This window comes from Thalassophryne amazonica, chromosome 15 (assembly GCF_902500255.1).
Source record: "Thalassophryne amazonica chromosome 15, fThaAma1.1, whole genome shotgun sequence".
Classification (NCBI taxonomy): Eukaryota; Metazoa; Chordata; class Actinopteri; order Batrachoidiformes; family Batrachoididae; genus Thalassophryne; species Thalassophryne amazonica.
In genome coordinates, this window is record NC_047117.1 from 67,063,707 (window position 1) to 67,077,671 (window position 13,965).

The 13,965-nt window shown below is 39.5% G+C and overlaps 1 protein-coding gene across 1 annotated transcript in view; it reads left to right on the forward strand.

Moving 5' to 3' along the window:
• The window catches only part of LOC117526278 (serine hydrolase-like protein), a 39,032-nt gene that overhangs the window by 5,332 nt on the left and 19,735 nt on the right, over window positions 1–13,965 (forward strand). Inside the window, exons 2-5 of the mRNA XM_034188334.1 lie at window positions 1,087–1,230; window positions 1,333–1,446; window positions 13,191–13,232; window positions 13,344–13,363. Of these exons, the coding sequence (XP_034044225.1) occupies window positions 1,087–1,230; window positions 1,333–1,446; window positions 13,191–13,232; window positions 13,344–13,363 (320 nt within the window). The remainder of the gene's footprint in view (window positions 1–1,086; window positions 1,231–1,332; window positions 1,447–13,190; window positions 13,233–13,343; window positions 13,364–13,965) is intronic.

Sequence of the window (13,965 nt, forward strand, 5' to 3'; positions counted from 1 at the left end):
TTGCAGCATTTATCCTTGACCCAAAATACATAAGTATGCTAAATGGAAAATGTCAGTTCTTCCCAGTTTCTGCATTATGGAAGCCATGCACACACGCAGAGACCACTTGGCTTCTTGTATCTTCATCATGGTTCCCATTGGCTTGTGGGATTCCCAGGTACTTGTAGCTCCTATATGGCCCCTATCCAGCCTTCTGGAAATTGCACCCCCTCAGTCTGGATCACCTTCACTCTCTTTGCCACCATTCGGCCACAATGATCCAATCTAAAAAAAAAAAAAAACATCGTGGTGAGGTGGGTCAATGTCTCGCTCACTCAGTTTGATGTCATCCATGTACAGGAGGTGGCTGACGGTTACTCCATTCCTGAATCAATATCTGTAGCTGTTCTTTGTGGTGTGTGTGTGTGTGTGTGTGTATATATATAAATTTTAAACCGGGGTCTTGTTCTTTGTGATGTCATTAGGCTGGTTTTGAAATACTGGGTAAGTTATACAGATCTGCTTCAGAATTGTATCAACTCTTCCCTTATGCAAGGACCACATATCTGCAAAATATTAACGATGTGGGCACTACTGTGATGTTTGTCACGTAATTTTAGCAAAATTGATATTGCATACCTCTGGGTAATGCTGCATTCCCATGTCGAGTATCCAAAAAAAGCCGTTATTGTGGTTGTCTGCAGTAGCAGATGGTAGATGACGTGAGATGCTGTAATTTTGCTGTTTTCATTACACGGACTGTAATTTGCTTAATCGAAAGACATCATTGTGTTTTAGGGTTATGTGCAGTCTTTTATTAAAAGCAACTTGCTAGAGGGTGTACAGACCTACACTGACTGTAGACTGTAATTATGAAATTCATAACTTCATATGGATGTACACCTAACCTGAGTGAACTAGCAGATTGAACTGATCATTTGATTTCAAGCAGCGGTTGACGCACAAATCTTTGCTCTGGAAGATGTAGATTGTTCTCTTCAGTTAAATGAATAGTTTGAGTATCATTCAGTGATGAATGATACATCACTACTCACAATGTTTCAATTGATTTGTTTGAGCTGCATATTGAAGTTGTCTTGTGATCAGTTTCAGAGCTGTCTGTGCCAGTCCCATGGGGAGAGATCAAAGGCAGAGTGTGGGGTCCTGACCACGGTCGGCCTGTGCTGTGCCTGCATGGCTGGGCTGACAACTGTGGCTCATTCAACACCCTCATTCCTCTTCTACCAAAAGGTAATCTGTTAGAGAGGATACAGAGAACTGTGCAGTTAAAACCTTCTGTAATTTATTTATCCCTCCTTTTGACTATGTATTCTCAATTTTCCTACCAAATAGAATTTAGATATGTGGCAGTGGACCTGGCAGGTCATGGTCTGTCTTCTCATCCTCCTCCTGGAGTCTTCTACTGTCTTCCTCCGTATGTGATGGATGTACGCAGGGTTGTTGACGGTGTGTGAGTAACTACATTCTTAGAACCTTTTGTGATTTTGACAGTTGCTGGTGAAAAATGGATGAGTTTAATCTGTAACAGCAACTTGAATTTGACTGAAACTTTAGCACAATATAAATTGGGCTGTGTGAAATTATATACCATTTTCTGGACTATAAATCAGGGTTTTTTTTTTTAAAACTGGTTTAGGAGGTCCTGCGACTTATTTTATGAAGTACCTTATTTATTAAATACTGCATTTTCATCTGTCTGCTCTCTTTACGCATTGCACGCTGCTCCTGTATGTTGACTGAGATATTGTGGTTCACAGTCTGGAGAAGGTGGTGGCAGTGCACCTTTTAAATGTGGTGTCAACTTCTGTAAAACAGGAGGAGCTCTGAGTTATAGAGAATGAGTGAATTTAAGAAATCAGTTTCTCAAACTGAAAGATCACATTGTGGAAAGATTGAATATAACATTATTACTCAGAACAACACTTGTTTAAGCTGCATGAGACAGCAACAATGGCAAGTCAGCTACAATTGCCTGTTCAGTGTCAAACAGTTTATTGAACTTTTGTTCACTAGGGGTGGGAAACTTTAGGCGCCTCATGATTTGATTTAGATTATGATTCGGAGGCCTGCATTTCAATTACAAAATTTCTTTACAGAATTTTTTTTTTTTTTCTCTCACTGACTACTTGGTACTTTTCGAAGGCCCGGTCACATGGCACTTAATGAACAGCAACGAAGCCCAAATGAAACATGAAATTTGGACTTTGGTTGGCATCGTTTAAACTTTGCACAGCTTCGTTCCTGCAGCTGGCGCTTCCTCAGGATTTTTAAACTGTTGAAAACTTTGAACAAATGCCGCTGAAAACCTCAATTTGTCTGTTTTGCTGTAATACTTGACCTTTTTTTTTTTTTTTAATTATTTGCTTTGTTTTTGTAACGCTGGCGTTATAGTTTGACTTCATTCGACCAGCTTAATGTTTTCACGCAATACAGAAGCTGGTTTGAGTGTTGCTGGTGCATTCATAGTCTTTTTTTTTTTTTTTTTTTTTAATCTGGGTGGGGGGGCAGCTTTACTGGGCTCAGAAACCTTATATACGCCAGTATTAATCTTTCATGTGGATACAATTAATTTGACCAAAAATAAAATTAAAACCACGCTCATGCTACAAGCAACTGCTGAATTAGAAACAAGTTGTAATTTCTGACGGTACTTGAACACAGCAGAGGCAGCAGCCATAGCCTCCTACGTGTGCTTCTTATTTTTTATTAAATATAATATGAGCGAAGCTCATTCAAGGTACAGGGCGTCCTAAACAAGAAGTGCCAATTTTCAAATCCACTGTAAAACAGGAAATGTTAAAATTTCAAACACTTCTGGATTGACAGATGAGATCCCATGGAATCTCACGGGAACTCGGTGGCAAGCTCACAATCAAACAGGAAGTGCCAATTTATCAGTCACAGTGAAACGGGAAACGTTCAAATGTCAAACACTTCCTGGCATGGGTGGAGCTAGAGTGGAGGCTTTTCACTAGACTCCCCTGAAATCTGATTGGACACAGATGATTGACATGTCACGGCACAACACGTCTGGATGAAAGACCTGCATTTTCAAATCGGTGTCACATTGACTGCTAGGTTGCTCCTGTCCAGTAGTTGGTGCTGTGTCCCACAAGAAGTTCTCTTCCACCTTTAGAAGAAGAAAAATGTTTGCTCCAGATTTGAACTGAACACGTGGTTTGAACCGGACCCGGCGCCACGAGGGGGCGTTTGGAGGCGACGCCCCCTCACGCCATCAATCCTGCCCCCTCAGTTGTGAGAGTTATCAAAAAATAAGAGGAAAAAAAAATACAGGAAAATATAGCAAAACATTAGTTATTCAATATTATCACTTTACCAGGGCGTTGCTGGGCCGGTATCGTAGATTTACGTCGACTATGCGTATACAAATGACATCGTAGCGCACGCAGAACTGTATGTGTATATATATATATATATATATATATATATATATATATAATTTTTTTTTTTTTTTTTCCTGGGCCTGGTTTGAACTATGGACTTCTAATCACATCAAGCTATTGGTGAGTAAATGACCATATTTTATACCAGAAATGAAGTCCAGGTTAACAGCAGCATTTCTCCTTTAATTCAGGTTGGCTAATATACACATGTTTAAACTAACAGACAACAGCTGGTTCATTCTCTTTTGGCTTATTAGTGCAGCAGATAACTGAAACAATCCTTCAAATGGTGATACTAGCATCAAATACAGCTGGAGCAAAATTAATGGGGCATCTTTAACTTTTGATCCCTGTACAAACTGAAACTGACCTTTGACACCATTAATGCTGCTTTTACCTCATAACTCCATAACATTCAGTCACAGTCCAAACTATACCTTTTTTGGAATCTTTATGATCAGGCAAATGTGTAGTTTTCTATATGATTGGAGCATCTTTTAATGTAAACCAATTTAGTCCATCTGATCAAACTGATATGAATCAGTGGCTGCAAAGAAAAGGTTCACCCTCTTGGCCCTTTCTGGAACAAGTTGCCCACCCCTGATTTAGACCCCTGTGTAATTCTACAATTGACCCCTACCTGGCTGCCTCTTGGAAATTCAAGTGGCCAATCAGTTTGTTTTTTTTTAAGAATTGATGTCTATGGATTGTGTGCCAAATTTGACATTTGTATCACCATTTGTGGGATTCCACTCTAAATATTCTCATCTGCTGCACTATATATGAGATCTCAGATGCTGCTCCTCAGTGTTTCTCAGTTGCCCTCAAAAGTTTTGGAACACTTGGTATTTCACATATTTTAATTTGTTTATTCCATTTCAAATACTTTTTTTTCTTTCTAAAATTCTTAACTCAAACCAAAAGCAAATCTCTACAACTTGATATAAATGAATGGGGGGGGAGAAATATGAAATCCAGCTTCATCAATAAGGTATATCTTATATTCCAGTTCCAAGGTGGAACTATGCCAGTATACAAATGTATGTACAATTGTAGAGTAGAGCCACTTAAGTGCCTGGTCTTGAGAACCAGGGTTGGTAGGTTAAACCTTTTTTTTTTTTTTTTTTTTTTTTAAATTCCCATGGGAACTCTCCCTACCCACCCAAGCAGCTCAAGAAAAAGGTGTATGTAATAAGACATAAGAAGGATAAGACACAAAGGAACCAACTATTTTGTAAGCTACAATGAACATTGCTAAGGCCAGCTAGATAAGCTAACGTTAGCTGTTAGGTATAATTAATTGTACCCCATTTCTCCAATATTTACTTAAATATAATATTAAAAGGGGGGAACAAGAAAAAATAAAGCATGGAGACATAAGTACATACAACCCCTGGCAATAATTATGGACTCACCAGCCTTGGAGGATGTTCATTCAGTTTTTTAATTTTGTAGAAAAAAAAAAAAGATCAGACATGACACAAAACTAAAGTCATTTCAAATGGCAACTTTCTGGCTTTAAGAAATCAGGAAAAATAATTGTGGTAGTCAGTAATGGTTACTTTTTTAGACCAAGCAGAGGGGAAAAAATATGGACTCATTCAATTCTGAGGAATAAATTATGGAATCACCCTGTAAATTTTCATCCCCAAAACTAACACCTACATCAAATCAGATCTGCTCGTTAGTCTGCATCTAAAAAGGAGTGATCACACCTTGGAGAGCTGTTGCACCAAGTGGACTGACATGAATCATGGCGCCAACACGAGAGATGTCAATTGAAACAAAGGAGAGGATTATCAAACTCTTAAGAGGGTAAATCATCACGCAATGTTGCAAAAGATGTTGGTGGTTCAGTCAGCTGTGTCTAAACTCTGGACCAAATACAAACATGGGAAGGTTGTTAAAGGCAAACATACTGGTAGAACAAGGAAGACATCAAAGCGTCAAGACAGAGAACTTAAAGCAGTATGTCTCAAAAATCGAAAATGCACAACAGAACGGATGGGCGGAAACTGGAGTCAACGTCTGTAACCGAACTGTAAGAAACCGCCTAAAGGAAATGGGATTTACATTCAGAAAAGCTAAACAAAAGCCATCATTAACACCTAAACAGAAAAAAAACAAGGTTACAATGGTCTAAGGAAAAGCAATCGTGGATGACTGGATGAAAGTCATATTCAGTGATGAATCTCAAATCTGCATTGGGCAAGGTGATGATGCTGGAACTTTTTTTGTTTGGTGCCGTTCCAATGAGATTTATAAAGATGACTGCCTGAAGAGAACATGTAAATTTCCACAGTCATTGATGATGTGGGGCTGCATGTCAGGTAAAGGCACTGGGGAGATGGCTGTCATTACATCATCAATAGATGCACAAGTTTGTTGATATTTTGAACACTTTTCTTATCCCATCAATTGAAAGGATGTTTGGGATGATATCATTTTTCAAGATAATGCATCTTGCCATAGAGCAAAAACTGTGAAAACATTCCTTGCAAAAAGACACATAGTGTCAATGTCATGGCCTGCAAATAGTCCGGATCTTTATCCAATTGAAAATCTCTGGAAGTTGAAGAAAATGGTCCATGACAAGGCTCCAACCTGCAAAGCTGATCTGGCAACAGCAATCAAAGAAAGCTGGAGCCAGATTGAAGAGTACTGTTTGTCACTCATTACGTCCATGCCTCAGAGACTGCAAGCTGTTATAAAAGCCAGAGGTGGTGCAACAAAATACTAGTAAGTAAATTTTATTTATATAGCACCTTTTCACAGACAAGAGCCACAAGGTGCTTCACAACATAAAAGCACAGTACACCACACAAAACATCAGACAATGGCCGAGACATAAAAACATAACATAGGATCACAGAGCAGCCTAAAAGCTAAGCAAATGCTTGAGTAAAAAAAGTCTTAAGTTGGCTTTTTAAAAGTATTGACAGAGTCCAGAGAGCGGGAGACCATTCCAAAGCCTGGGAGCAACAGCCTGGAAGGATCACTCTCCTCTGGTTGCAAAATGGGTGCGAGGAACCATCAACAGATTTTGGTCCACAGACCTCAAAGCCCTGACAGGGGCATAAGGCTGGATGAGGTCACAGATATATGGAGGCGCCTGGCCATGTAGAGCTCTAAAAGTTAAAACCAAAATTTTAAAATTGATCCTGAAGGACACTGGCAGCCAATGAAGCTCCTTTAAAATTGGGGAAATATGAGTCCTTCTGTTAGCTTGTCAGAATTCTTGCTGCAGAGTTCTGTACCAACTGCAGTCGACGCAACTCCTTCTTCTTTAGACATGAAAACAAACTGTTACAATAGTCTAAACGTGTTGACACAAAAGCATGAATAATAAGCGCTAAATCATTTCAAGACACCATTTTCCTGAGCTTAGAGAGATTTCTTAATTGAAAGAAGCAATTCCTCGTCAGCTGTTTACAATGCTGTACCAACGACATGTCTTTGTCAAAAATGACACCCAGGTTTCGAAGACATGATTTAGCAGACTGGCACAGGTCTCCCAAGTACTGCTGAATACCTGGAATATGGGCATCAGGGGCAATAACCAATGTCTCTGTTTTGTCTGCGTTAAGCTGAAGAAAGTTATTCGTTAGCCATTGTTTAATTTCCACCAAACAATGGAGGAGGGAATCAAGCCTCTTAATCTCAGATGGCTTAAAGGAGCAGTATCATCCGCAAATAACTGGTAAGAGACATCAGTAAATCTTTGAATGATCCTACCTAAAGGGATCAAGTACAATAAAAACAAAATGGGGCCCAATACAGAACCCTGAGGGACTCCACATAACAGGTCCGCAGACTCTGACCTTATCTGGTTAGCAAAAACGCTAAAGCTGCGCCCAGACAGATATGACAAAAACCACCGAAGAACTGATCCCGACAGTCTGACATGATCCCTCAGTCTATTCAGCAGGACCTGGTGGTCAACAGTATCAAAGGCAGAGGACAAATCCAAAAGAACCAACACGGTGGATTTCCCAGCATCAGCAGACATCATAATGTCGCTGGACACTTTCAAAACAGCCGTTTCCGTAGTGTTGTCTACGAAAACCGGACTGAAACCTGTCATGAATGTTATTCTGATCCAGGAAGAGTGTCAGTTGGTCTGAAACCACCCTCTCGAGGATCTTAGACAGGAATGGGAGCTTAGAAATAGGTCTAAAACTGCTTAGCTCCATTTGATTTAAACCTGGTTTTTTTCAGTAGAGGCAACACTATGGCATGCTTAAAAGCACTGGGAAACACACCGGTGGACAAAAAGATTTACCATTCTAGTAATGCACAGACCAATTACATCAAATACTTTAAAGAGCCTGTAGGGAAGGATGTCCAATGAACAAGAGGAAGGTTTCATCTTGCTCACCAATGCCGAAATATCAGCAAGTGTCACAGCCCTAAATGAAGACCAAATGCTGGGAGCAAGCTCAATAACAATAGAAGTACCACACAGGGAGGGTGGAATTTTATCCTTAATCAACTTGATTTTGTCAGTGAAAAAACTCAAGCATTGCTGTCAGTCTCAGAAAACACAGGAGTAACTGAAGCAGCAGGACATACGAGAGTTGATTGTATCAAACAACACTCTGGGATTCTTCTTATTCAGACACCAGCTGACGTATGTAGACAGAATGGGCACTCTCAACCATTTTGTTATATGATAGAACCAGCTCCCTGAGATGAAGCCTGTGAACCTCAAGTGATGTTACTAGTGATGTGTTGGAGCGTTCTTTTGTTTTTCATGATTCCATAATTTTTTTCCTCAGAATTGAGTGATTCCATCCCCCCCCCCTGCTTGGTCTAAAAAAGTAACCGTTACTGCCACAATTTTTTTTTTTTTTTTTTTTTGGTCCTGATTTCTTATTGTTAAAGCCAGGAAGTTGCCATTTGAAATGACTTTAGTTTTGTCATGTCTGTGATCTGCTTTTTTTTTTTTTTTTTTTTTTTTTTTTTTCTACAAAATTAAACAACTGAACATCCTCCGAGGCCGGTGATTCCATAATTTTTGCCAGGGGTTGTATATCTGCAGAAAAGAGAAACGGCGGCCGTTTTAATCACCAAATCTGCAGCTGCTAGCATTACACATCTGGCTGTTTCTTCTTCTGCTATATTTTTAACACAGTATTCAGTAGCTTTGCCCTCGTGTGGGAACGCATGTAATTACAGCTGATCATCCCAGTAAACACTTAAAGTGTTAAACATTACACTAGCACATGTATGTTTTTTTTTGGGGGGGGGGGGGATTTCAAAGTTGGATATTTTTTGATGTCTATTAGAAAATCTTTTGAACTGAAGAACCAATTGTTATACAGAAACCCTTTTAACTAAACTACTAGTAAGTTTATGGTGTCTAGTGGAAAAAACTTTAGTAATTATCACAGATGTGACCAATTCTGACTAATTGAGAGGTGTAAACACCATATGTAGGTTTGCTCGGTATGTTACTACTCATACAAGGAAATTTTACAATATGAAAGTTAAAATCATCCTGTTTATCAAACGGCTGTTTATAATGCTCAACTCTATATCTAAGTATGAGTTGTGTTTTTTTTTTTTTTTTTTTTTTTAGAAGTGGTGTAGAGGATTTTCTTAGACCTGAAAGTTCAAGTTACAATTTGCCAGAAAGTACATTTGAGATGGAAGCCTGGATTTGAGGTTTTGGTGAAAAACTTTTGTATTTCTCCATAATTGATGTAAATAGTCTAAGGCATATTCATTGACTTGGAAATTTCATGTTTCCATCCCCTGACTTTTCTAAAGAAAACTGTCAAAACTGATCATTATTTACAGGTTTTAGAGATTTGCTTTCAGTTTGAGGAAGATAATTTTAGAAACTTCTTTATTTTTCTTGTATTTAAAATGGCAGGCAAATTAAAATGTGGGGAATTCCAAGTGTTCCAATACTTTTGGAGGGCACAGTGTCCTAACCTTATGAGTGTGGTATTATTACCGTTATGTTTAATTTTCACGGTTGCTGCACTTTGTCAAATCAGTCATATCATTGATATGAAAATTAAGGTATATCTTCTATTATACATTCCAAATCTAAGGTGGAACTCTACTCGTGTTTACTAAGGTACACTGAAATATGTATCTTTATTGAAGAAAGAGTAGAGCCATTTAGGTGCCTGGTCTTGAGAACCAGGGATGGTAGGTTGAAAAGCTTTTTATCCCATGGGAACTCTCCTGGGTCCCACCGAATAATGGAGCCACGCAGCATGTTTTCTTTGCTATGAGAGGGTTTCTTCAACTTTCGTGGCTGTTGGAGGCATTATCTTTAGTTAACGAGGCTCCTCTCTGAGCATGGCGCTAATTTCAAGAAGTTCCAAATTTAGCAACAGCGTGGCGCAGTTTGTGTTCAAGTTACTGCGACGGCTTAGAGGCATTTGCGTGGTGCTTACGAGTCTAAGTCCATTATCTGTGCACCTGGCACCTTCGCAGTACCTGAGAGGCTATTGTGCACACAATTCCACCTGCTCTGTGTGCTGGACTCTATAAAATTATTTTGTAGCAGATTAATCATTTTTCTGTCAAACCTTGGATGCTGAAAACACCTAATCACTTCTGTAATGGATCACATGAGCTCCGCTGTGTGTGCGCACTGAGGCAGTGACTCATCATGCTTCAAACGAGCATTTAGGCAGAACACCAGATCACGTTTTTTTTTTTTTTTTTTTTTTTTTTTTTTCAGTCAATATTGGACGAACCCAAAGTTAAAATTTTGGTGACTGCGTTAAAGTGGATGTGTGTTTAAAACCATGAAAGATAATAACTCCAGTGGAGCAGCTAAGAGCAGAAGCTTTGCGGCAACACAGGTGGAGAGCGCGCAGAAGACCAATTTTGAAGACATAACGCAAAGTTAAGTTGTATATGGTGACTTGTAAACTGCGGAAGAAATAAAGAAATATATTTTGAAAATGATCCACAGGTGTATATAATAAAGCGGCCACCTCATTCTGTATGCAGAACGGCACCACGTGCTTTTGCAGAAATAAACTAACACAAAGTTAAAAGTGGAATCATGTTGTAAAAATGACTGTTGCAAGCCACTTAGAGCACTGAGGCGGCTGTCCATGAAAGGACAACAGCAGTGCACGCGCAAAAGAGCGATTTTTTTTTTTTTTTTTTTTTTTTTTTTTTTTTTTTTTTTTTTTTTTTTTTTCCCCCCAGAAATAAACGGATGAAGTTTTGTGTGTTTAAAGCCACAGAAGAAAAGACAGAGGCGGCTCTCTAGGAACCCGTGGTTCGGCTCTACCTGGTCTGGTGCATTACAGGTGGACAGCAGCCTGGCGCACAACAGCGGAACTGTGATGGCGTGTCTATTTTTGGGCACTACGTGGCTTAGTGTGGCTGATGCGAGCCATTCAAGGCTGTAATGACGTGGCGGCTCACTAGAGGCTGCTACGTGGCACATGCGGGGTACAGAGAGGCACATAGTGGCACCTTCATAGTGGATACGTCATAGATGAAAATGTGGGTCATTCTTTGAATAATCGTGACACACCATGCATGGCTCCTTTTTCATTGTTCATTATTCGGTGGGACCCAGGCTTAAGTGACATTTACATGACAATATTGAGATACGATAATTTGGCCATATTGTACATCCCTGCTGAAAACATTGAATATTAATTTACATCTACATTTTTAAAAAATGCTTAAAGTGGCAGGGGGTTAAGAGGGCTGTAATGGGGGGCCAGCTGAAAAGCAAAAAAGGAAAAATGCTTAAAGTTGGAGAGTATTGGGGGCAGAGCACTCCACAAGCTGAAAGGCAAAATAAGGAAAATGCTGAAAGGCGGGGGTTCTGGGAGGGTGGCGCTATCCCAGAAGCTAAAAGGCTTTAGTCATGCTCCCAACAATTTTACTGAAAAAAGTCAAGGACATGGTTAGATGGCACAGAGGTTTTCCAAGTATGAGGCAAAGAAAATGCTTAAAAAGGAGGGGGTCTAGGGGCCGGACCCCCCCAAGCTGAAAGGTTTTTGCCATGCTAATGCTCCCCTGAAGCATTTACTCAAAATAGTCTGAAGAACCTAAATGACATGGTGAGATGCTGACAAGCTTCGCTCATTCATGTCCACGACACATCCATATTAATGAGTTTAGGAATGACAATCCAGCCCTTATATACATGTGGCAACAGGTAGATGATTCAGATTATATAAGAGCTGTTGTGGATCAGCAGCTCAGTGATCAGCTGATGGAAATAACCTTACAATGCGCGGCATTCACACGGACTGATCAGTTTACTGCTCTGATATATTCAGTCACCTTTACACTTATTTATTCCCCCTTTTGATAGTTTTGTTATAAATCAATATATATGGCCTAGTAATGTGATACGGCACACCGTGTTTTTATTTATTTATTTTTTTTAAATTGGAGCACGCAGCGTGTTGTCAGTGAGGATTCTGATGATGGAGATGATCCCTCTTTTGTTCTGGATGAGGAACCAGAGCAGGTGGATCCACCAATGTGATCACCGATCTCCAGTGGATCGGATCACGGGCTTCTATTTGCAGTTTCTCAAGGACTCAGGCGCTATGAGCTCTGTCCTAGCAGAGTCCTGTAACGCAGAGATGCAGACATGCAGTGGCTCCAGTTTTGTTCCTCTTTTCTGCTCTTGGTTCACAGGCTGTTCAGTGATAAAGCTCGTTCGTCCACCTTTTCTCAACAATTTGACTCCCCCCCCCCCCCCCCCCCCCCCCCTCGTTCAGGAATTGTCGTATGCCGTGTGACCGGGCCGTCAAATCAAATATTTGTAATGATCCATAATTTTTCAAGACATTCTTTAACAGCTCAGCCATATTTGCACCTGGGGGCTCTCATTCACTGATTCCAAATTCAAAAACATGGTGGGGGATGGGCTGTTGCCCCGTTCCACCTGCTAAAACCGCCTGTGTAAGTGTGGTTTCAGCATATTATCACTGCAACAAGAAAATGGTCAGACTCATATCTGCAGCATCTTTCAGCTGTTCATGTTCAGCTCATCATGATGCGCTTGCACATCGGCTGTGCGACACTAATGCACTTTGTCAGAATAATTAAAACAGGAACGAACGTTATAAACGGTGAAAGTTCCTGACACTCAAAACTGCAGAAAACATACCACATGGATATTCATTTTAATTACACTTCAGTTTCAGCTGAACGAACTGCATAGACGTGCACGTCGCCACGATTCACTACCCAGCGTATATTAAAATGAAAATAATGGTGGACATGATTTTAGGTGATCAGCCGAAATACTCAAACTAATTCATTTGGATTCTTTCTTACATTGCATGTTTACCTCACTGATTAAGTGGTCACAAAAACCAGTTTACTCACATTTTGTACCTCATACAATAACAGTAATTTTCCCTTTATCTTCTGCTCGCTAACAGTGTTTGCAATATAAGTAAATGTGCTGAATAAATTCATTTTGCTTCTTGATGCATGGAGCAGCAGCACCATGTTTTAAACACTACTTACAAGCTGGTTTGACTTGCATGCATTTTTTTTTTTTTTTTTTTATTTTATCTGATGTGTTTTTTTGGGGGGGGGGGGGGGGGCTGATGCAACTCCTACTTCAGTAAGAGTTTATACTCCGGAAAATACAATTGTCAGAATGCTCATGGCCGTATTCTGTTGCATGTTTATTTGTGCATCTCTGACTTTAGCGTGCCCCTCTGTCAGTTAAACCACAGCAGTAATATTGTGTGTCCAACTACAAACCTAGTGAAAGGTGTTCTATGATGAGGTGCTGGTTGATGAGCTGTGAAATTACTCCCACAGCTCTCCAGTGGCCCAAATTCTCCCTGATAGGCCACAGTGTCGGTGAGTGTAGTGTTCCAGCACACCGCCTTACTCGATATTTTACTGTCTCAGAAAATAGAAGCTGGCGCTTTAACTGGAGCTTCCTTTTTTTTTCTTTTTTTTTATTCACAGGTGGAAACATTGCTGCGATGGTAATTTATTGAGTCCTGTGAGGCTCATTTGTGGGTTTTTTTTTTTTTTTTTTTCTCTTCCTCCCCAAGATAGTACAGTACACACTATTTTCTTGTGAGATCATTATGTGATTTACTGCAGGGGTCATCAAATACATACAAGTGCTGCAATTTATAACTCCCACTGTTCAATTTAAACAGAACATTGGTTGGGTTTTTCCTTCTAGTGTTGTGTATTTATATATATATATATATATATATATATATATATATATATATATATATATATATATATATATATATAATTCTTTTTTTTTTTTTCTTCTTCTAATCTAAAGACTCTGACTGCTTAAAGATTCTATTAAGCCCTGTTCCCATATACAGTGCATCCGGAAAGTATTCAGAGTGTCACTTCCCACATTTTATGTTACAACCTTATTCCAAAATGGATGAAATTCACTTTTTTCCTCAAAATACTACACACAATACCCTGTAACTACAATGTGGGGGGAAAAAAACTCTGAAATTTTTGCAAATTTACTAAATAATAAAAATCTTAAGATCACATGCACATAAGTATTCACAGCCTTTGCTATGAAGCTCAAAATTGAGCCCAGGTGGAT